At 37.4% G+C, this 21746-nt stretch overlaps 1 protein-coding gene across 1 annotated transcript in view; it reads right to left on the reverse strand.

Annotated features, from left to right (window-relative positions):
• The window catches only part of LOC134668792 (DE-cadherin), a 366389-nt gene that overhangs the window by 81909 nt on the left and 262734 nt on the right, over positions 1-21746 (reverse strand). The window contains exons 2-7 of the mRNA XM_063526248.1: positions 9063-9148; positions 6148-6267; positions 4341-4466; positions 3850-3999; positions 2716-2901; positions 2203-2405 (exon numbers count right to left, since the gene is read on the reverse strand). Of these exons, the coding sequence (XP_063382318.1) occupies positions 2203-2405; positions 2716-2901; positions 3850-3999; positions 4341-4466; positions 6148-6267; positions 9063-9148 (871 nt within the window). The remainder of the gene's footprint in view (positions 1-2202; positions 2406-2715; positions 2902-3849; positions 4000-4340; positions 4467-6147; positions 6268-9062; positions 9149-21746) is intronic.

The following is a 21746-nucleotide window of genomic DNA, read 5'->3' on the forward strand; positions in this document are numbered from 1 at the left end:
TAGGTTGACGCGCCGATATGAATGGTCAGTTAAAGTCTACTCACAGAGCGCGTAATGTGTAATGCCACTTGTGATAGTGTCATGTTTGTTCGCCATGCCATGATTGCTTTGTTATCTCACTCGCACTCGATCTCAGCGCTCGGTCGCTCTCGCTCTGCGATGCTTTCGGCTATCTTCGGAATAATTCGGATCGGTCCGCTCGGCCGATCGCCGCTGTGCGTTTAAGTAGTCGCAAATTTCACTAATATTCTTACGAATAAGATTTTCTGCATCTGCAATAGATTTAAAACTCTAATGCGTCCGCGTAGAGTTTAAAATGTTTTCTTATAAGAAGAGAAGGACGCGGCTAAATCGAGTAATTTGTTTGAGATTTTGAAGTTGACGAAAACAAAACCGTTTTTTTATTATTGTTGTGAAATGTTTGGTTGACTTTCGCGGTTCGCGGCGCTAAGTACGACTTATTACTTGTTTATCCCGTAATTTAATTGTGGATTAGTGCATATGAGTGTAGAAATTTGATTTGTGTATATACTGTATATAGGCTGTTTATTTATTTATTTATTATATCCGAGACGCCATAGAATCACTAGAGTGCCGTGGATGCGCTGCGTAATTGAGGAGATAACTGTAATGTGTCCATCTCGCGCGCGCCCGCGCGCTGTTTCACGTTCGGATCATGTTTCGAGTGATGAGTGATGTGATATCTCAGTGTACCATTACGTGTTCGGAAAAGTGATGTGATATAGCATCACTTTTCGAAGCACTGTTTCGCGCATGTCTATAAGTCACAACAAAAATAATCATATTCAGGCTAAAATATACTTTAGCAGGCATCTGCGTCTTAACCAACAAAATCTCACATCGTTCAACAAATTCACAACTAGAAACACGTGCACTAACGTGCTTAGTTATTATAATTGACAAAGGACTCATAATTGGGAGGGCGAAATATGGAGGCTATTCAAAACCGTGTTCAGGGTAGCCACAACACAATTAAGGTGTTTGTATTCAGGGCGCAGAGCGCGACATCTGGTTTACATCGGTCTATTAGTGGATGCTTCGTCTATAAATGGTAGATGTCTATGGAGACTAGAGTTGAGGGGGTGTATAAAGTAAACCCAAAATGTCTGAAGATTAACATAAAACTCTTTTGCAACTAGCAATGTACCGAAGAGAATTTTCTAAAATTGCAAAGTTTCCATAAAATGTTTTTGGTATTTTTTTCTGCACAAGTATTGCCAAAATTTGTTACAGTTTCGAATTCTATGACATATGGAATAGACGCCTAATGAGTGACGTAAATGTTTAACCTCTAGCCGCCCATACGTCAAACCTTGCCAAGCAAAATGTAATTTTATTTTGTCAACACAAAGTTCAAATTAGAAGGAACAGGTGACCTTTTTATAGGTCTCTGGGCAGCTAGAGGTTAATGAAACAGTCGCCAAAATGCAATAACATTAAGTACATAACTGGTACTGGTACTGGTGGTGGTTAACTGATAGAGAATGCCTTGTGGCATTAAGTTCACCTTTTGTACAATTTTTTACTGTGCAATAAAGTTTAAATAAATAAATAATCCCTAATCTAAACATTCCTTTCGAAGTGGAAGTGCATGAGAATTTTTTAGTGATTCTAGAAATTGCGGATATTTTGAGAATGTTCTGCAACTTGCACATTGCTAGTTGCAAGTGAATTTGAGTCACAGCCAAGTACAAGGGTTAAATTTAAAACACGCACGGGAAAATATATAACTTAAATCTATCAAATAAATATAAGATTGTTTTACACGCGTTCTGACATTGATAATTCAAATAACGTGACATTGAAAATGCTTACTTTGTATTTAATAACTATATCATTCCGTTTCAGTAAGATAATTACACAGTCGTTATTCTTGTATATGTAGAGAAGCATTAAATTTTCAAGTGTTATTTTACCCATGTACTTTTATAATTTAGCCGTTTTACGTTTAAGGGGACATTACATTGCAAGGAAGTTGTTGATGTCAACTTTAGCCAGTTTTCTCCGAGACCACGGGGGCAACGCTGTACTCGAAACATCGATGGTAAATCTTAAAACTTGATTACGCGATTTAGTCCAGTTTTATAATTTAACATTTATGTGTAACAATCATGAAAGTTCAAACCATTGTTAACCACTATACAAATCATTACCCAAATAAAACTACAAAAAAATACTTACACTGCTCTAACTGTAGCTATATGCGCATTGAAATCCGCATAATTTTCTTTTAATCTTATCGGCCCATCTGGAACTTCTATGAAGGAAGGACTTTTCTTGTTAGACTCCACCACTTGGATGTCCAAAGTTATGGAGCTCTGCTGCGGCGGGTCGCCCATGTCCTTAACTATTGCGCTCAACTTGAACTTGTAGCCAGGCACTTTCTGTTGGGACAAGTTTTGAATTATTGCCGATGTCTCAACTTTAAATTGAATATTTATATTCGCGCTCACTAGATTTATTTTCTTAAATTACGAGTTGTGTCAGATGAGTTTAAGTTTTTTCAATGTGAAAAATAAGATTTTCGATCAAAAAAAAAATTATGCTTAAAGCAGGGTTTGAAAGTATATTAAATTGTCTTGCTGTTCTATTGCGAAAAAATATTTTTGTAAAGTTTTTGCGATAAATCCAGTGTGGTGACTGTACAATTGGGGCTCTATCTATCTAATAAGGTCTAATATTAACAATACTTACATCAATTGTTTTATTTAAGAATATGACTCCGTTGTCGGGGTCTATATAGAAATAAGCTTGGTCCGGCGAGTTGGTGTCGAGACTGTAGTGGACGATGGAGTTGTTGCCATCGTCAATATCTGTCGCTGATATCCTCATCACCTCGCGCCCGCTCGGCAGGTCTTGAGGCACGGATTCCGAATATGACTGTACATAAAAAAACATGTTAACATCAGATCCACAATAATACATTACAACTCGCGAATAAATCAATCCAAATTTTTCTTTCAAGAAATTTTCATAATCGCAGTAAAACTTTTATGTTCAAACTGTGCAAATGTCCACACAGTGTAAGGTACTTTTCACTTAGACATGTTCTACGCGAAGCATGCCCGAAGCTTAGAGAAAGTTTCTTTTATCCAAAATAATAATAATCGTGCAGTGTGATAAAATGCGCCTAGGGGGAAAGAGCAGCCTAGCTAAAGAAAACACACCAACTACAAATGTGCAAAGAAAGTGTATATAAACACACTAAACACAAAATGATTACCAAAATCGCCTTGAGCGGCTTATGGTCCTAAATCAACATGCAGCCACATGCAAGTAGAAAAGATAATTTTCAAATCCATTTCACAGGTCATATGTTACCAAAACAACATAGAAAAGTCATAGGTAATTTCAATAGTCTATTAGATTAGTTAACTAAATCTATGAGCGATGGTAACAAATGATGATACAAGAATCAAGTGTCAAAGATTAACAGTTTGTGCTTGGAACTCTCGCTCTCAGTAATTTCTGTTCATTTGGACAAACCTTCCAGACATCTCCACGGAAGACCTTTGGAAAACAGGCAAGTGTTAGTACAGTCTGGGCAACTGTTTGGGGCTAACAAATATCTGGTTAGTCACATGAAATAATCACTGTAAGATTTGGAAGAAATGCTTAGTTAAATCCATTGCTGCAGTGCAAGACCTATAAACTTTAAAAATGCCTGTATTAGCGTGCTAGCATCTTTACACCTTCAAATGGACATAATGGTTCCTTGTCTGCACAATGCTGCATTAAATGAACGGCAAACAATTTTAGCATTAGACCTTAGCGATTTAACCTTTACAGTTAATAGCATACTTCTAAATTTTCAAGAGCAATACTTACAACTTTGTCGAACACTGGCTGGTTGTCATTGATATCTTCGATGACTATTTTGATAGTGCAAGCGTCGTCCAACTGTGGTTGGCCATTGTCACTCGCACGCACAGTGATGTACGCTTCTTTCTCTCTGGACGGTTCATCTCGATCAAAAACCTGCGCCATTTTGAACTTGTAAAACATTTGAAAGATTCCAACATGATAAAAAAATAATAACGTTTCACCTACCTCTGCCCTTGAATACATTTAACAAAAGAGTATATTAAATTTTCTAGCCAAAGAATTTTATTACAATAGATCGAAGACAGAAACGTTTTAAACGTGAAAGTAAATTAATTTTATCTACATTATATAAGTAAAAGTACTGAAGATAGAAATGAAAAATGATATTACATAGAATGTTCTCTAAACCATACAAATATCGCAGAGGCTAAAACTAAAGTATTATACGTAAAAGGCTAATATTATACCTAAAATGAAAAGTAAAATATACTGACATCAGCTGTAGTGATTCTGCCAGTCTCAGGGTCGACGTGGAACCGCTCCTTCTCGCCAGGAGTGGACACGAACTTGTACGTGACAGTACCCCCCATCTCCGGGGGATCCCGGTCTTCAGCGTGCACCTGCAATCAGACCATCCAATTAATAAGCTACTCCAGAGCACACAGTCGCTGTGGCCGAAATCTGTCAGGAGAGCATCAAATCAATTATGTATGTAAGTTAATTCTTTAACATGGGTTAGTTTTCCTGTGAGTCACTCGGTCTAACGTATCGTAACGTATTGGTATTGCTAACGTTGCAATTTTTTGGCTTTGCTCCGTAAGTTGATGCACACAGAAAATAATCCAATGTACTTTTAAGGTTAAATCATAGTAGCATTTAAAAAATTTACTAGTGTACCTATTAAATTAAGTTCGCAGCACTCCATTTTCCTTGGGTCCTACGTGGGTAAGTACAAGCCATCTAAAATTATGTAAATTAATTTTCGCAGAAGTGCTGAATACGGCCGATTGTATATTTACCAGGGCTTTAATAAAATAATAATCAATATTCCAAACTTGAAATTGACCTTTTGTCTATCTGATTTATTATGGATATTAGGTTCTCCCACATTTCACTCTAGTTATAATTAGTAAAGGTTACAGTCTTTAGGGGCCCTATAATAATTATAGCGGCACGAGTATCGAGCATTTTCTTTTACACGTGGTTCAAAGTTGTTAGGTAAGTAATTATAAAATTCTGTCGCCGAACCCATTATAATAATTTACAATCAGGAAGAGTGATTTTATTATTATTTATAACTTATTTTTACGTTTAAATGAAACGTACAAAATGGACAACTTCAGTTGATAGGAAATCGGCAGTTTTATTTAGTGTCAGTGCAAGCAAAAGTGACATTAATCAGTTCTGAGGCACAGTAATGTCATATGAAGAAATCAGTTTCGCTCACTCTTCGATTACAATATCAATATCACTTATTGGTGTCAATCATAACTTTCCGTAAAAACATAGGTCCCTTTGCCGCCGCAGCTGCATGGCAGGAATAGCTTGTAGGTGATGACCTGATGATTGGTACCTTACCTTACACTAAAAACATTCTTGCAGGGAGCTGCTTAGCGTTAAAGAGGAGTCTTGAACGATAAACCTGGTGAGGCGCCTGCTAAATAGCAATTTGTGCTTAAGTTTAAGTTGATGGTGATATTGGTCGTTATGGCCATCATTTTCTTACCGTAAAACATAGGTCTCATGCGGCTGCTCCTCCTGAACGGTGAGTCGGTAGGTGGACTCGGTGTACAGCCAATTATGGTTGCGCTTTACAGCTTTCGATCATTGGTGCCATGATCTTAGCGTAAAAAAAAACATAGGTCCCTTGTGGCTGCTCCTCCTGAACGGTGAATAGCGGTTCGTGATTGTCCCTTAGAGCTTGGGCAACCTGACTTCGATTATTGGTGCCATGATCTTACTGGAAAAACATAGGTCCCGTGCGGCTGCTCTTCCTGAACGGTGAACAGCGGTTTGTGGTTGTCCCTTAAAGTTTGAGCAACCTGATTTCGATTATTAGTGCCTTGATCTTACCGTAAAAACATAGGTCCCTTGCGGCTGCTCTTCCTGAACGATGAACAGCGGTTTGTAGTTGTCCCTTAAAGTTTGAGCAACCTGATTTCGATTATTAGTGCCACGATCTTACCGTAAAAACATATGTAGGTCCCTTGCGGCTGCTCTTCCTGACCTGAGAACAGGGGTTTGTGGTTGCCCCTAAAAGCTTGGGCAACCTAATTTCGATCAATGGTGCCATGATCTTACCGTAAAAACATAGGTCCCCTGCGGTTGCTCCTCCTGCACGGTGGGTCGGTAGGTGAGGCACTCGGTGAACAGCGGTTTGTGGTTGTCCTTCACGGCCAGCTTGGGTGACGTGCCGGCGAACTGAAAGTGGTTAGAGTCCGACGCGTCATATGAGAACTTGAAAAGGGTAGGTTGTGATTTTTTGAATGAACTTTTCATACGCTCGGTTTAATTTAGGGTTTAGGTATTATAATTAAACTTAAAGGGCATAGGTATATTAGGTATGCTAATAGTCACGGAACTATGATGTGGAAATGATAAAAATCCGTTGAAATATAAAATTTAAAACAATAATTTACAAGTTTATACCTAAGAATAACAGTTACCATAGTATATTTTTTACATGGAAGTGATATTTATTATTCAGATGCACACTCCACTTCCTAAGAATTTTAAAGTCCCATGAAAAAATGGGATCTTTTTTTCTAGTTCTCATATAAACCGAGCGTGAAAAATTTATTTCAAAGTGTAATTCACCCGATAGGCTTACGGTATATTACACCAAATATATGATCATAAACGGAGCTAAAGGTAAATTATTTAACCTCTAGCCGTCCAGAGACCTATAAAAAGGTTTCCTGTTCCATTCTAATTTGAACTTTGTGTTGACAAAATAAAATTTCATTTTGCTTGGCAAGGTTTGACGTATGGGCGGCTAGAGGTTAATGTATACAGTAATCCAACAGACATCGGTTGCGTGTACACGGAAGTCAATCATGTTAATAAAATCATTAAAAATAATACCTTTAATGCATCCATTACTTGTATAACGTAATCGTTGGAATTATTCAAAGGTCGCTTTTAATAAAAAATACCTTTACTTTTTATAAGGTTACTTATGTATCGTATATTAATAATTTTTTCTACTAACCGTAAGACATACGTATACAAAATTTATCCATTTTGTCAAAGTCACAAACTGGAATAAAAGTGACAACTTTATCGAAATACTAATAACAGGCTAAAATCAGTCATCATATACAATGAAGTATTTGAACAAATTAAATTATTTTCTAGGAAATATTTTAATTTGTTTTTTATCAAGTAGAAACACTACTATATAAATTATAAACTGAAATAAATGTCATATACTAAGAAAAAAAAAAAAAAACTGGAGGCCTTGGTCACTTTTTCTTAGTATATGACATTTATTTCAGTTTACAGTCATCATATAATTTAGAAATTACTAATTCTGATAAAACAGTAATAGGTATTTTCTATAAACGCCCAAATGAATTATTACACTATACCCAGATCGAAATACGTAAAATAAAGTCATTATTAAAGCCGGCAATTATTCATTATTACTACAATTTTAACTATCCACAGCTCAATTTAACTCTTTTGTCCGAATAATGGATGAATTACTGGTACCAAAGGGACGAGTTACTTTTGTCTCTTGGGCCGAAATTAATGACTTTTTCATTGAATACTCTCATTATGGGTGCTAATCGAAACAGCCTTTTATCGCCCTCCAACAGGCTTGTTTCCTTGGAAACTTAAATTGAATTAAAAAGTAAAAAGCTCCAGGCATTTTTTGTTACAAAAATAACTCGAGGTAAGAGGGAAACGGTCGACCGCTTCACCGTATAAACGTAGGTCCATTTTCCTCTCTAGATATCAAACACAGCTATGCCACTTCGTTAGGCTTTTTTTGCAGCTTATAAAAATGTTTACAATTTTTTTCGGCTCTAAATCTTATAATAAATAAAAAATCGAAAACCTAACGAATTTTCCATAATGTCAATATCCAGAGGAAAATTGGGACTGTGTTTGTATGAAAAACTGGTCGTACATTTTCTTATTAATTATAAAGTTATGATCTAGTTTTCTCAGTCAGTTTGACGGGATGAGAGAGTTAGTTTTATATGTATACGAGCTAACTTTGAGATAATCGCTATGGCGGGAGGAAGTAGCTTTTAGTTGAGATGTTGAGAAGCTCAGTTTAATGTCGTACGTACCTACAGTCAACAGCAGAAGTTGCTAAGCGGGCGAAGTGTTCAAAATTACTTTGACACACTCTTATTCTCTTAACAACAAAGTCGCGTTAAGATCATTTTGAACACCTCGCCCGCTTAGCAACTATTGCTGCAGACTGTACCTATCATTTTCGTTATGAGTATGGAGCAGTAGCCATTATAATACAGACGACCAGGAAACCTTTAACTTTAAAATATACATCAGCATATTCTAAAGTTAAAGATAATTTCAAATCATAGTAGGTATTTAGGACCAGTTTTAACAATTTAGGCGACAGAAAAATGAGCTTCCGTTAAGGCCGAGCCACACTGGCTTGCGTGTGCGTGACGTGCGCGTGTGCGTGCGCTAAAATGTTGGAGCCGCACACGCACACGTCACGCAAGCGGTGTGCCATCTCTCATAAGGATCTGTATACTACAACGCCGCACGCGCACGTGCACGTCACGCACACGCAGCCGGTGTGCACAGGCCATTAATGTAATATTAAGTATTTTAGTCTAATGATTATTAAATACATATTATACATACGCGTGTAATACACATATAGGGTTAGCATTAGAAGTGTTAATACATGTTAGCGTGTCACTATAAAATACAAGAATACGTGATTAATTAGATTCTTGCGGTTATATTGCTAATAAGAAGGTTAAACATTGATTATACAGTTTATACTCACGTAAAATCCTCGCTAGCGTTAAAATGTTCAAGAAACATGAAAATAGATTTTTCAAAAAACTGACATAGAGACTAAAGAATGACCATGACATGCGAAATACATCTATTATCATCATAAATGAAAAAAGCGTAAATAAATATAAATCTCTATCAATTAAGCTTGTTGGGTGTAAGAAGGGTAGTAACGAGAGATTTTGCGCACGGTGGGAAAAGTAACTCACGGATGCTGTGTATATATTAGGTGTGTTCCCTTGGAGGTGTCTGGAGTGCCTTAGTCTCGTGACGTGGTGTGATGTGTGCTCCCGGGCTGAAAAGAAAAAAAAACTTGTTAAAATAAGTTCGGCATTGTAATCAACCTAAAACGGGCAGGACGTAGTCGATGCATTTATTAACAATAGCAAAACTTGCCCTAAATCAGAATTGGATTTCTAGGATGGCCTAAGCTATGCCACGCAAGTGAAATACCTACTTTAAAGGTAAAACATATTAAGTCTTAAAGTCAATTTGGAGATTTTTTTATTAATAAACAATCAACAGTTTTACAGCAAAATAAAAACACTACGAAAACTTATAAATAAAAAATTGCCCTAAGTACGTAGGGTGCCCAGAAGGCTGGCCGCATTGCCCCGCTGTAGGGTTGCAAATAGAAAAAAAACCAAATGTTTTTTTTTCAAATTTATGAAAAAAAAACATGAAAAAAAACCTGGCACCATGGTTTTTTTTTCTCAATTACGTTTTTTTTCATATGAACAAAAATATGCCACAATAACGGTTTTTCGTGATTTATTTATATAATATTTATATATGTATATACAAAAAATTTTTGGGGATTCCCTGAATTCCCCGATGCGGCGACGAAAGGCGTTGGTGTTGCCAACAGTAAATTGCGATAACTACCATTACAGATTTCATTTATGTTGTTATTAATCAAAGTTGTTAAATTAAATTGGTTTAATGGTTAACATAAAGTGTAAAACAAGTAAAACAACCGTATAAAAGTATTAACTGCCTTGCAAATTTTAAGTTTTCATACTTTTGAAAAAAAACGTACTCCAGAAAAAAAACGGTTTTTTTTCATGTTTTTTTTTCAAGTCAGAAAAAAAACCGTTTTTTTACAACCCTACCCCGCTGGATGGCAATGCTGATCTTTTGGGCAAAATATTGGCCAGCCCTCTGGTCACCGGAGCCCTCTATGAGGCGCTTTGACAGCTCCTCATAGAGGCGACGCGCGCTAGGTCCCCACGGCCCCAAGGTTTCCACTCCAAACGCCGCAAATATATAGCTACTACATAGTGTGACATATTTGGATAAGAGCGGCATATAAAATTTATTGCAGGGATGTCATAGGGCAAGAAGTCTCGTATATGTGTACATATGTCGCTCAGACACAGTCAGAAAGGAAGAGCTTCATTCCTGCTCTACCGACCTTCTGTAAGTGGAGTATGTGTACGCGAGAGTTAAAAACGGCGTTTCTTCACATGGCGACCCTGACGTGTTAGGTTTAGTCAATACTTCACCACAACAGACTGAAGACAAACCGACGAGTTTAGAGCATGCTCGTGAAACAATGGTTTCCCGATTGACTTTGGAACAAAGCTATGGGGTCCATATTGGGTCGCATAATAATTGATTGTCCTAGTGGAATGTTACGCATAAAACTCATTTCGCATAATTGTTATTGTGCTGGAAATATTAACATTTCTGAAAAATTATAACACAAACCTAACCTAACCTACCCTATTCTACACAACCTATGCAAAATATTTTCGAAAATACTTTCTGTTTCAGCTGGAGAAAAAATATGCGAAAAGAGATTTATGCGTAACATTACATTATGACAATCAATTATTATGCGATGGGATAGGATCCCCTCTAATAGTACATCGTATATGTTACGATATACGACAGGTCTAGTAGTAGTGAAACACATATTATTAGTACAAATGCGAAATTCTCTCTTTAGGGATTCAAGGTGTCCCGTATTACACGGGGTCTTTTTGCTACTTTTATTATGGGAAAATAAATCTGTCTCATAGAAAACATCGACATCTGATCTGCCTAAATATATGGAGCAACAACCTATTGATTAATCAAGTAAAAGTTGCTCAGTATGACCTATTCAACTCGCAAAATATGGCTAAGGGTTGAAAAAACACCCTATATTGTCTCTTTTTGACAAATAATTTCATGCACATTTTTCATTTCATGAACGAAACAAGTCATTTTGCCAATTAAATCAGAACAATATTTGGAAATACTCGTATTTCAATATTGTTATTTAAACCACATTTTTTAAACATCGAATATCAAAACAATCAATCAAATAAATTGAGTAGCACACCTACAAGCATTTGATTTCAGCGAGATTTGAAACGTGGCTGTTTACGTTTTATTTCGGGTGTTGTATATGAAAAATCGTGAAACAAACATTATATTCTTTATTATATTGACTTTACGGCCGTAGTTTTGTATGTTATAGAAACAAACCTAACTATCTACACGTCACGACACATAGCTACACCGAGTAGCTCCACGTCAATTATTTGAGAAAGTATATCCCTCCAGTAGTTTATAAGATGCGAGGGAATGAAAAATGTCACTCGCGCGCGTCAAAATAAAACAGGTTTTTTGGGAAAAGTTCGTGTGTAAACCCGAGTCTACACACAAACTTTTTGATTGAGCGAAGCGTCTCCGTATCGGCTTGGGCAACAATGCTTTTGTACGTCCGGCTGTTCTCTACGGTCGTACCTATTTCTCAAACGATTATCGTGAAATTTAGCGAGCAGGTTTGATAATTCTATGAAACTTTTTATCTGTTTAATTTTACATTTTTTCAAAGTGGCAAGAGATACTCGAGTTCTGCAGCTCACAGAGCCAATTGTCTGTGCTATTGTGTATTAGGTACAATGATAGGTTTAGCCAGCCTTCACCGTAGCCTGTTCCACAAATGCTATTGTACAGGTGTTCTTGTCCATTGTACTGTATTTAGCAAGGCTTTGTACGGAGCTACTGGAGTGCTGAGAGTATCAAGTGAACGTCCGCCTTGCAAATTTGATAATAGCTGAAGTGCTTTTCTTAGTACGTGAATGCAGTGCACTAGGTTGGGAAATGTACGGCACATTAAATCTGAGTAAGATTGGAGTAACATAAACATGTTTATACATGTATAAATATTACAATATTGCACAAATCGACTTAGTCCCACAGTAAGCTCAATAAAGGCGACAGTCCATTTCCAACGACTGTTCATTTTACTATGGAAATTGACAATAACACCGACGCGTTCAGTACCTATGCAGGTGCGGTCAGAAATGGAATGTTACCATAAAGCTTGTGTTGGCTTTACGTTACTGCCGGCTGCAATGCTACCGCAAATGTCAAAATCGATGTTGCTGACCGCATTTTTGACATTTGCAGTAATGTCGCGCTGCAATAATGCTGGTGTGGTCAGAATTTGAACGGTGCCTTATTTCGTGATTGAAATATTAGGTATGAAGAGCAACAAATGATGTTTAGAATAATTGGTAAAAACTAGTTTCCACGATGGCACTTTGTAAAAATTAATTTCGATTGCAAAATCCTATTCAAAATGCCGATAAATAAGGGAAACGCGTTTTCACTAAAACAGGTTTCTACGGTGACATACTCGTGTACAAGTAGCGCACTATACTAACTGCAACACCAATTGACGACTGAAGTCATATTGCTGTCTCTTTCATGTTCATTTAGGTCCAGTGCTATTGAAAGGGATGGCATTATAACTTCAGTCAGTACTTCGATTACTATAGTTGCTGTAGCACGCACGACGCGGTATCAGCGCTCTGTGACATAATCTTAAACTACGGCTATCTGCCCCTCGGAGTAATTAACAACGGAGACGCCATGTCTAAAATTTTCGGTACAAAATAGTCTGCCGTTTTTTGTGGGGGAGGGGCACATCAAATGTATAGGTACGTCATGTCAGATAAACGTCAGTCCATACATATGGTTGACCATTGGCCGCCTATTTTCGACAGAGGGGAATGCCTGTTAATGGCGGCTCCATTGTTAATTACTCCGAGATCTGCCCCTATCGCAGTTAGCGCGAGTGCTGGGTAGGGTTGTCACCTCAGCGCAACACCAAATCTTTTTTTAAATTAGTCGCTAGTGACCTTGTGTACGAACTGTACGTAATTGATTGTTTTGGGCCATCCCTACTGAAGTTACGGATATCTCCTAACGTCTATAAATATGTTTCGTCGTCTAGTAATTCAATTTGGGAAACTTTGCCAAAGTAGTCGAAGTTCTGAACCGAGTATTTTTTTATTCAAATTAAATATTTATTTGTTTTACAACTTTTACATTAGTTAGTTTTATATACCTAAACTATTTACCTTTGGAAAGAAGTGGTTGGTTTTAGCGTTTGCGAGGAAATAACAAGATAATCCTATAAGTATTGTATTTATTGTAAACTACGTGTATGTGAGGTGTGCAATAAAGAGTATTGTATTGTATTGTATCTGGCTGCCCCGAACTATCGCGTCCCTACTGGTAATGGGTTTAATTGTTATGTAAACAACCCGGAATAATCTACATTGACTGAATAATATCACAACATTAGCATATCTCCGGCGTGAAATATTTTACACGCACGCTTAGGCGAGATTATCTTTTACATTGCGGGTTATGTCTCCGCGTGGAATTGCCGTTTCAAGTAGGTATGTACAATCGGCGGCAGAAATGTTACGCGGCAAATATCCTAAACAGCTACTTTGACTTTACATACTTATTACGAGTAGATAATAATGTCAAATTTGTTAAATATCATTCAACCATCGAAAATATTGAATAAATAAAAAACTCGACTAGGGTTTGAACCTGTATCAATACGCTTTACACGGGCTACCAAAACGCGAACCAGTGGCAATTATTATGTCCTAATAGTAAAACATCAACCTCTAATTCATAACTTTATAAGTCTCAATTAATTAATTTATGTACTTTAAAACAAACGACTATTAACTACAGTTCGTTACTTTTAGCATTAGAAATAAGGTAAACAATCTTGATGTGTCTTTTAATTGAAAAACACATTTTGAACATACGTTACGGCAAATATGCAACAATTATGAATCTAATACGATCATTTATATTCTTATGCTTTCATAAGTAATAGTTTTTGATTTTTAAAAAGCGTTTTTCAATTAAAATACATGAAAAGATCGCTTACCTTCTTGCAAGTTCTTTCTAATGCTAAAAAAAAAGAACTGTAATTGAGGCTTTATACAGCCACAAGTGTTTACAAACCATTGACAGTTAATAAGTTAGTAAGAAGTCACAACAAAATGAAAACCTCGAAAACAACAAACAATACACTCCTAACATATACTTATCGTCAATTTTCATACACTACGCACTAAAATGACTTGCATTCCACCATAATAATTACGTGAACAATAACACCCCTTTGGGCCTTTTGTCGTATAATAAACGTTTTAGTCACAAAGAGGTTTTTGTGTGGCCGTCAAACCGTTTGATAGATAGAAAACTATCGGGACTTAAAAAGCTAATGATCGAACGAGTTTTTCGGTAAGCCTCGTGACTATTTACGAAAAAATATGTACCCGATGGCTAGCTGCGGCTAGTACTTATATTTAGGGACCCCCAACACTAGTGTCACCTGAGCGTCGGCGTCTAGTCATCTCTATGGCTGCTGCTCGACCCAACATTGGCACAACTGCGCAGCGACGTCATTTTCCATAGACGCTAAAAAATCGCTAGTGAGTAAAGGGACGAGTTTCATTAAAACCCCTCTGATTTAGAGGTCTGTTTTTTCTGGACAGGTAGCAAAGTTGTAATAACCTTTGTGAATACCTAGTTGGGCTAAAGCCTAATTGATAGGAGCATTACTGAAGTAAATCGGGGAACGATAAAATGGACGTATGGACCCGAGGGTTTAGGTTCATATAATGAGCAGATTCCCAATTTATGCCTAAGCACGGAACAATATCGTTTACACGAATTTAGGGCATGTTCGTGAAATCTGTTTCATTTACATAGCGCCTGCTCTGCTTAAAGGCATTTGTAGGCTCTGTATCACAATATGTAGTTACATTTCAAACTCAAAATTAACATGTTCAAAAAGTTAAAGAATACGCCGAATGGATATAATCTAAATTCTTATAACCAAAATTAAATTCTGTAACATCAGTAATCCTATGTTATTGCTTATCATAATTTTACCAAAGACACAAAGCGCTCCATGCGCAATTTCCCACCGCCAATTTCAAACAAAAATTGCAGCAGAACAACTCATTTCCTTACAAAAATGCCTCCATAGGGGAATTCGGCCAAATGTTTCCTGTGCTTTGATCCTCTACGCATATTGGAAAATAGCAGCGGCACTCGTACGCTATATTGTTTTATACAAGGCCCCTAATTCTGATTTAACGTTTTGATCTTGTTTGGTTTCAATCTTGACAAACGCTCACACTGATTCGTTTCCGCGCGCACGTGATAATTGGTGTCATTATAGGGCATTTATCTCTCACTTATTGGCGCGCTTGACATGCACTGCGAGCCGTGTCAAAGTCGTATCATAACAAGATCAAAACAATGGACACTCTGCTATGTCGGCAGGCTCAGCGGCAGAGACTGCCGCCAAAAACAAGCCTGCCTTGGGAGCCACTGACGACTTCGTGCCCGTCGACGTCGAGACAGCCGGGCCCGGGAACGGGAGGCGCGTGAGCTCTTCCGAGAAGTGGAATGACCCCCGTTCTGAGTCATGGCTTGTCCAACAGGTCCCCTATTCGACAAGCGACGTTTGACGTATCGTGTTGATCTCCCGTTGATGTGGGAAAAATCATAAGTTCTCGAATACGTACTACAGTACAATGTCAAAATTTGACATTAACAATCCACAGTTAGGGTGACAAGCAAACCAAACCGAACCACCCTTAGTTTAGAGTGGAATTTTGGTTGTACCAAATGATATTATCCACTGTTGATGGAATCAACACTCAGTATGCAATAAAATCAACTGTTGATTTGACGTGGATGCGAAATCTGACAGTTGTACATGTCGAATTTGGCCCCAGGTCTCCATCGCCATACAGCGGGGTAACGCTGCAAGTTGGATGGGGACCTTTGGACCTGGCATAGCTCAGAAAGGGTTTTAGTTTCTTAAGTTTTCTAGGTAGTTAGTAGATTGTAATTAATTGATGAAATATAATAAATGCATTACAAATTCTTAATTTAGAATCGGCCTATAGAAGTATCATGTCGGAAATCTGCTTTTGCGTGATGCGATGTTCGGCAATTTGCTCTAGGCCTCGTGTAATCAGACTATTGCGTTAATTATGTATGTGCTTTGATTACAGGATTCCCTCCACGTAGTAATTACTATTATACGTTCATTTTGGTTTCTAATTTGTCTTGTTACTGGTAAGATAGAGGCATTATAATACATAATTATGGCATTTGGTTTAAATGGGTCAAACGTAGCAAATAAAATAACAAACAAATTGCAAGTGTTTACCTATTAACCGAATTAACCTATTACATTTCAAAGGATTACTAACTGAACGTTGAAACCAGATATCTGTTTACTTTTCTTTAAGAACTCTTTTTCCTCCTTGCTCATGTAAAAATGCTCATTTATCTTCAAATCCCTATTAGCTATAAATAAATATCGTGAAACCGGGAAAAATGAAATTAATCCCTCCTTTGTGTAGGCTCGTCATATTTTCATCGTAAAGATAAGACCCTAGAATACAATTATCGTATAAATTGGAAAATGGCACGCAAGCTTAAACTGGGAGCTTTGATGTGTGGAATGGAACATCAAATAGAAAATTATCGGTATTATATTTAAGACGCGCGCAATGATTTTCTATGCGGGGAAAGAGTAAGTAATTTTTAAGGGAATATTTACTCAGCAGAGTGTAAGATGTTTTGATTCCTACTGCCACAAAGGGTTGTATTTGAAGTAGGCAACATAAATTACGTACTAAGTACCTCATTAATTTATCTGAAAATGTGTGGCCTCTAAATAATTCTTGAACTCAGGCAAGTCTACTACTACCTAATCTATTTATATAGTTTTACATAGAAAGAGAAGTTAATCATAAACACTAATTTACATTCAAGACCAATGAATACGGGTAAACTTTGAATTTGAAACGAAATACGTCATGAAATTATTCATATTCAAACTCCATTCATATACTTCTACTACTCTTTATGTAAAGAGTACTGGCCGAGAGTGTTGGCCGGCTTTAGAATAGCGCCAACCTTCACATAGGATAGGGTGTCGTACGAGGCGACTAAGTCCACAAACGAAGTAAGAAGCTATTTCGTCACAGGGAAGATGGTCCTGTTAGCATTGTTTTGCAATCCATCTAGGAGAAGGATACTCCAAAATAAAACCCGGAATGGAGTTTCCGTAAGGCGCGAGTAGGGTCCAACCTGAAATATGCGGCAGATTCCTGCAGCTGACCTGTCTCCACACGTATTGGCTCGCCTTTCCTGTGGCATAAGACAGTGAAGCCGAGAGGGTAATGCAGGTGCTGGGCATCCCTGCGTTTCCTTAATTCCGTCCCAGGCGGTGTAATGTATGTTATACCATAAATCGTCTGCAATAGACGTAAAGGCCAATGATGATTATTAATCAACGAACGCTTAAATCGTATGGATTGTCATGACAAAAATATTAGACTAATGTCGTTCGAGAAATATATGGGACATAAATTACAAGCTAACGAAGGACGACAGATAAAAACAGGAAGAATAAAACAAATCTCTTATCTTATCGTTTATCTTGTATCTAAATGCTTTCCCGACTGCATTAATTTATGGTAACTGGGCCAGTCTTCCCAAGATTTGGCGTTTTAACTTGTATTTACATGCAACGCAGATATCCTTCTAACGGTTTACCTTGTTACGATTTCTCACTACATTTTCCTTCACCGAATTCTAGTGGGAAATATCAAATGATATTTCGTTGGGCTGTGATTTCTACCTCTTGCTTGAAACATTGAACTATTATGGCTCGAAGGCAAACATAAACCCAGCTTTTAGAACCTAAAGGCCGGATTCCACCATAGTGCCTTTGACTGTGCGGTATAGCACAGTTGTAGAATCCCGCCTTAACTGTTCGCTTTTCAGCCCAAAAAATCCGAATAATCATGACTGGCGTAGCCTGGCGAGTATGGGACACGATAAGATGACATTCGGGTCAAATCTCAGTAATGCGGCTACGAACGTCATTCAATCTTATACAGGAAATTGACAGTGACAGCGCCCGCGTCATGCACGGATATCAATGGTCGCATTTTTATCACTTGTCATGCATCACTTTCGCACTTTCATACTTGTTAGAACGTGACAGATAATAAAAAGGCGACCATATTAGCCTTGCAGGCTGCAACAGTAATGTCGCAACTGTAATGCAGCTGCAGTCGCCTCATCTATCGTCCTGAGCACCACTTGCACCATCCCACTACCCGGGGTTAACCGGTTAAACCGGTTAACCGGTTAGTGTTAAATTGTACTGGTAACCATAGTAACTCAAGGCTTAACCGGTTAACCCCGAACCAGTTAAACCGTTAACCTAGTGTCAAATTGTACTGGTAACTCCAGGTTTCACCGGGTTAGAGAATGGCGTAAGTGCCCTTAGTTATCTAACCAACCTTTAGTAATCTAACGACCGACTGTCAAAAACTAGTCGTTGCCTGAATTTCTATCACGCAATTTGTACAATCACCTGCATTAATATGTTACCCAACGAAGGCTGCAAAAAATCTGACATAATCTTATTTGTACAGCCATAAGAGCGTGTCACATATTTTTCCGGTCTTCGGAAAATAACATATTATTGCAGGTGACCGTACCTACTACCTAGCTAATACGAATAGCCTGTTTTACTGACGGTCCCGTGACCGCTACGACGTACACGCGGTCCCCCAGGGGACAATTTGCAGGGCCATTGTGTCCCATAATTAATGTAACTGTATCACGAAGCTTATACACGGAAAGATAACTCCACAATTCATTAGTGTAATTGAGAGTTCAACCGTGAGACTGATTTTTGGGCCGAGTTGTGTGACATTCTTAAATTCTGGATAATAAATGTATTGTTTGCACGCGTGTAACTTTTTTTTATTTGAGGGCTGGTTTTCTAACCAAAGTTTTTACAAGATTTACGACTTCTTGCAGGATTTTACGAGATTTCCATACACAATATTGAATAGGTCATTTCGTTTCGAAGTAGTCAAAGTCAAAAGAGTAAATCATATTTACATATATGTATTTAAAGGATGACTCACGCTAGACCGGGCCGTGCCCGGGCCGAGGCGTCCGACATGTCATTTTCTATGACGTCTGATCGATGATCTCGTGGTGCTTTCCATAGTAAACGGCCCTGGCCCGGTCTAGCGTGAGTCATCCTTAATATGCAGGACAGGACGATATAATTTTAACAAACGTCATATACGTTAAATATTTAGGTTTTCTTTAACAAATTATTATACTTGAGGATATGAATGTAGTGACATTTTGGTAGTTACTAATTTACTAGTTTAATTAAAACCTGAATTAACTGAAGCATAAACTCTACTTGACCCATTTGACCTTCATGGGACTTAAGGCTGAAACTTAGTTGAAATGACTTAGCTCTTTTGAAACTAAGTTCACACTTGAGCTTTGGAACCGGTGCGTCGGCTTAAAAGTTTAGTTTGCTAAAATAATTCCTCAGTGCCCGTTAATGGCAGATTATGAAGTATATTTTTATGTGTCACAAATGTATGCGTGAATTATTTGAATTTAGGCCACTGAGACAATCATTTTATGATCGGAATTATATAAGCTGCTACCTAGGTCATCTGGCAGTCGCTTTCGTAAAAACTGGTGCCTACACCAATTATTGGGATTAGTTTGCAAGCGGACCCCAGGCTTCTATGAGCCGTTGCAAAATGCCAGAATAACGCGAGGAAGATGATGACATAAGCTGCTACTTACAATACCAACGTAGTCAAAAAAGTGTTATACATTTAACTAAAATAAACATCGTCCATTGTTATCCCTAATTTACCAATTTGGTTAACAAAACCTGTTTCAGACACTTTTATAACTAGACATTATTATAATATTCTAATTCCCTTCTTTACAAAATAAAAATAATCTTAAGCTTCCAGACTGCTTCATTAACTATTTTTATTGTTAAGATGGGCTATTCTGTACCTATTCATGTCTCGCATGGCTCTGACACCGGAACTCGGTTTTTTTCTCTAGAGCCCTTTGTTGGACTTCCTTTGGCTATCCGGCGAGTCTCAAGGGAACACGGAACGGAGGTAAGTATAGACAAGTGTTAGAAAATACCTGTTCCAATATTTAAAGTATTGTAACTCCCATCCATGTAATATGTAATTTGGTACAAACCAAAAGCTACATTAATAGATTTAAATTATTCCTTATCGTTAATTATGAAATCTCATCTTAGAGGTTTGAAATAGGTAACAGTTATAAAGAAAAAATAGGGAAATTAGCTTTAAAACATACACATCGGATATACTGTAAGGCACGACATTGGGTGACATACATTTTAAAGAGATATATGAATCCACCGAATTGCTTTGGTGATGAAATTTCTCATAACTCCCACACATACTCGTATGTATGCAAATTCCTTTTCATAGTAGGTGATTGGGAAATAGTACATTTCGATGCTAGTGCGGAAGGTATGTCATTACCTCACAAGTACCGAGATATCTTGCCACGAGCCGCAGGCGAGTGGCAAGACTCGGGACGAGTGAAGAATGACATTTCCGCACGTGTATCGAACGACGTTTTTTAATACAGTTGCGAAAAAATAAGAAAAACATTGTTAATCGTACACTAAACAAAAGTGGTAACAGTGACAGCTCGGTTAGACGTCGTCTTTAAGTATATTATATCTATGGGCGTTTGGCAGCTATTCCGTTCCATTCATTTAACTTATTAAGAACGGAATTTTCAATATTGAATATTAAAAAATAAACGTGTTATAATGATGAAGAGGTAAGTAATTAAATATGAAATATGTAATATTTTTCGTATTCTTACATTAACGGTAGGTTTTTATGCTGATTACGACGTTTAAAGGAAACTAATATTAACATTCATCAATAAGTAGTCGTGAATTGGAACAAGTATAAATTTAAAAAAATTTGAAAAGTAAAAAGCACTAGTTCGAGATAACCAACTTTCCGCACGCGAAACAGCTACGTAAAGTAGCACTTTTTGAGCAACTGTATTAAAAAGATACTTCCAAAATTACAAACTTATTTAACTAAGCACTTGTAACAGAGTCGCAAATGTAACGCCATACTTAAGATATTTATTAAAATTGTACAGATATACATTTTTCTAAAACTCACGATCACGGCCGGCATGATGTAATGAAGTGATAGTGAGATAATAGTACATTGTGCAACATGGGGCGTAAGTTAAATATTGCAAACGAGAGAAAATTAAATCGCGACGGCTTGCCGGAGCGATTTATAGACTCGAGTTTGCAATATTATTGCGCCTCGAGTTACACACAATGTTTTTCATCACACTTGCGATACAAAAAATAAGTTAAAAGACAAAAAACTGTTAATTATGACACAAGAAACTTCATAACTCCCTAGGGAAAACGATTTCATGTACTATCATGGCACCAAATATGAAGCTAGTATCTACCAAGTATTTCCCCGTGAAATACTTCATCCCTACCAGCCTATTGTGTCGGGCCAATTTGAATATTCAAGTGTGCCACGTGCTGTAAACGATGTCGATGCCGGCACGGAGTATTTTTTACTCGTACTTGCCATCGTTAGCGGTGACCGTCCGTGATTATGAAATTAGTTTTTAATTTAACGGCTTTTAAAATAAAGGACGATCATTCA

The sequence above is a fragment of the Cydia fagiglandana genome, chromosome 1 (assembly GCF_963556715.1).
Source record: "Cydia fagiglandana chromosome 1, ilCydFagi1.1, whole genome shotgun sequence".
In the NCBI taxonomy this organism is placed as follows: domain Eukaryota; kingdom Metazoa; phylum Arthropoda; class Insecta; order Lepidoptera; family Tortricidae; genus Cydia; species Cydia fagiglandana.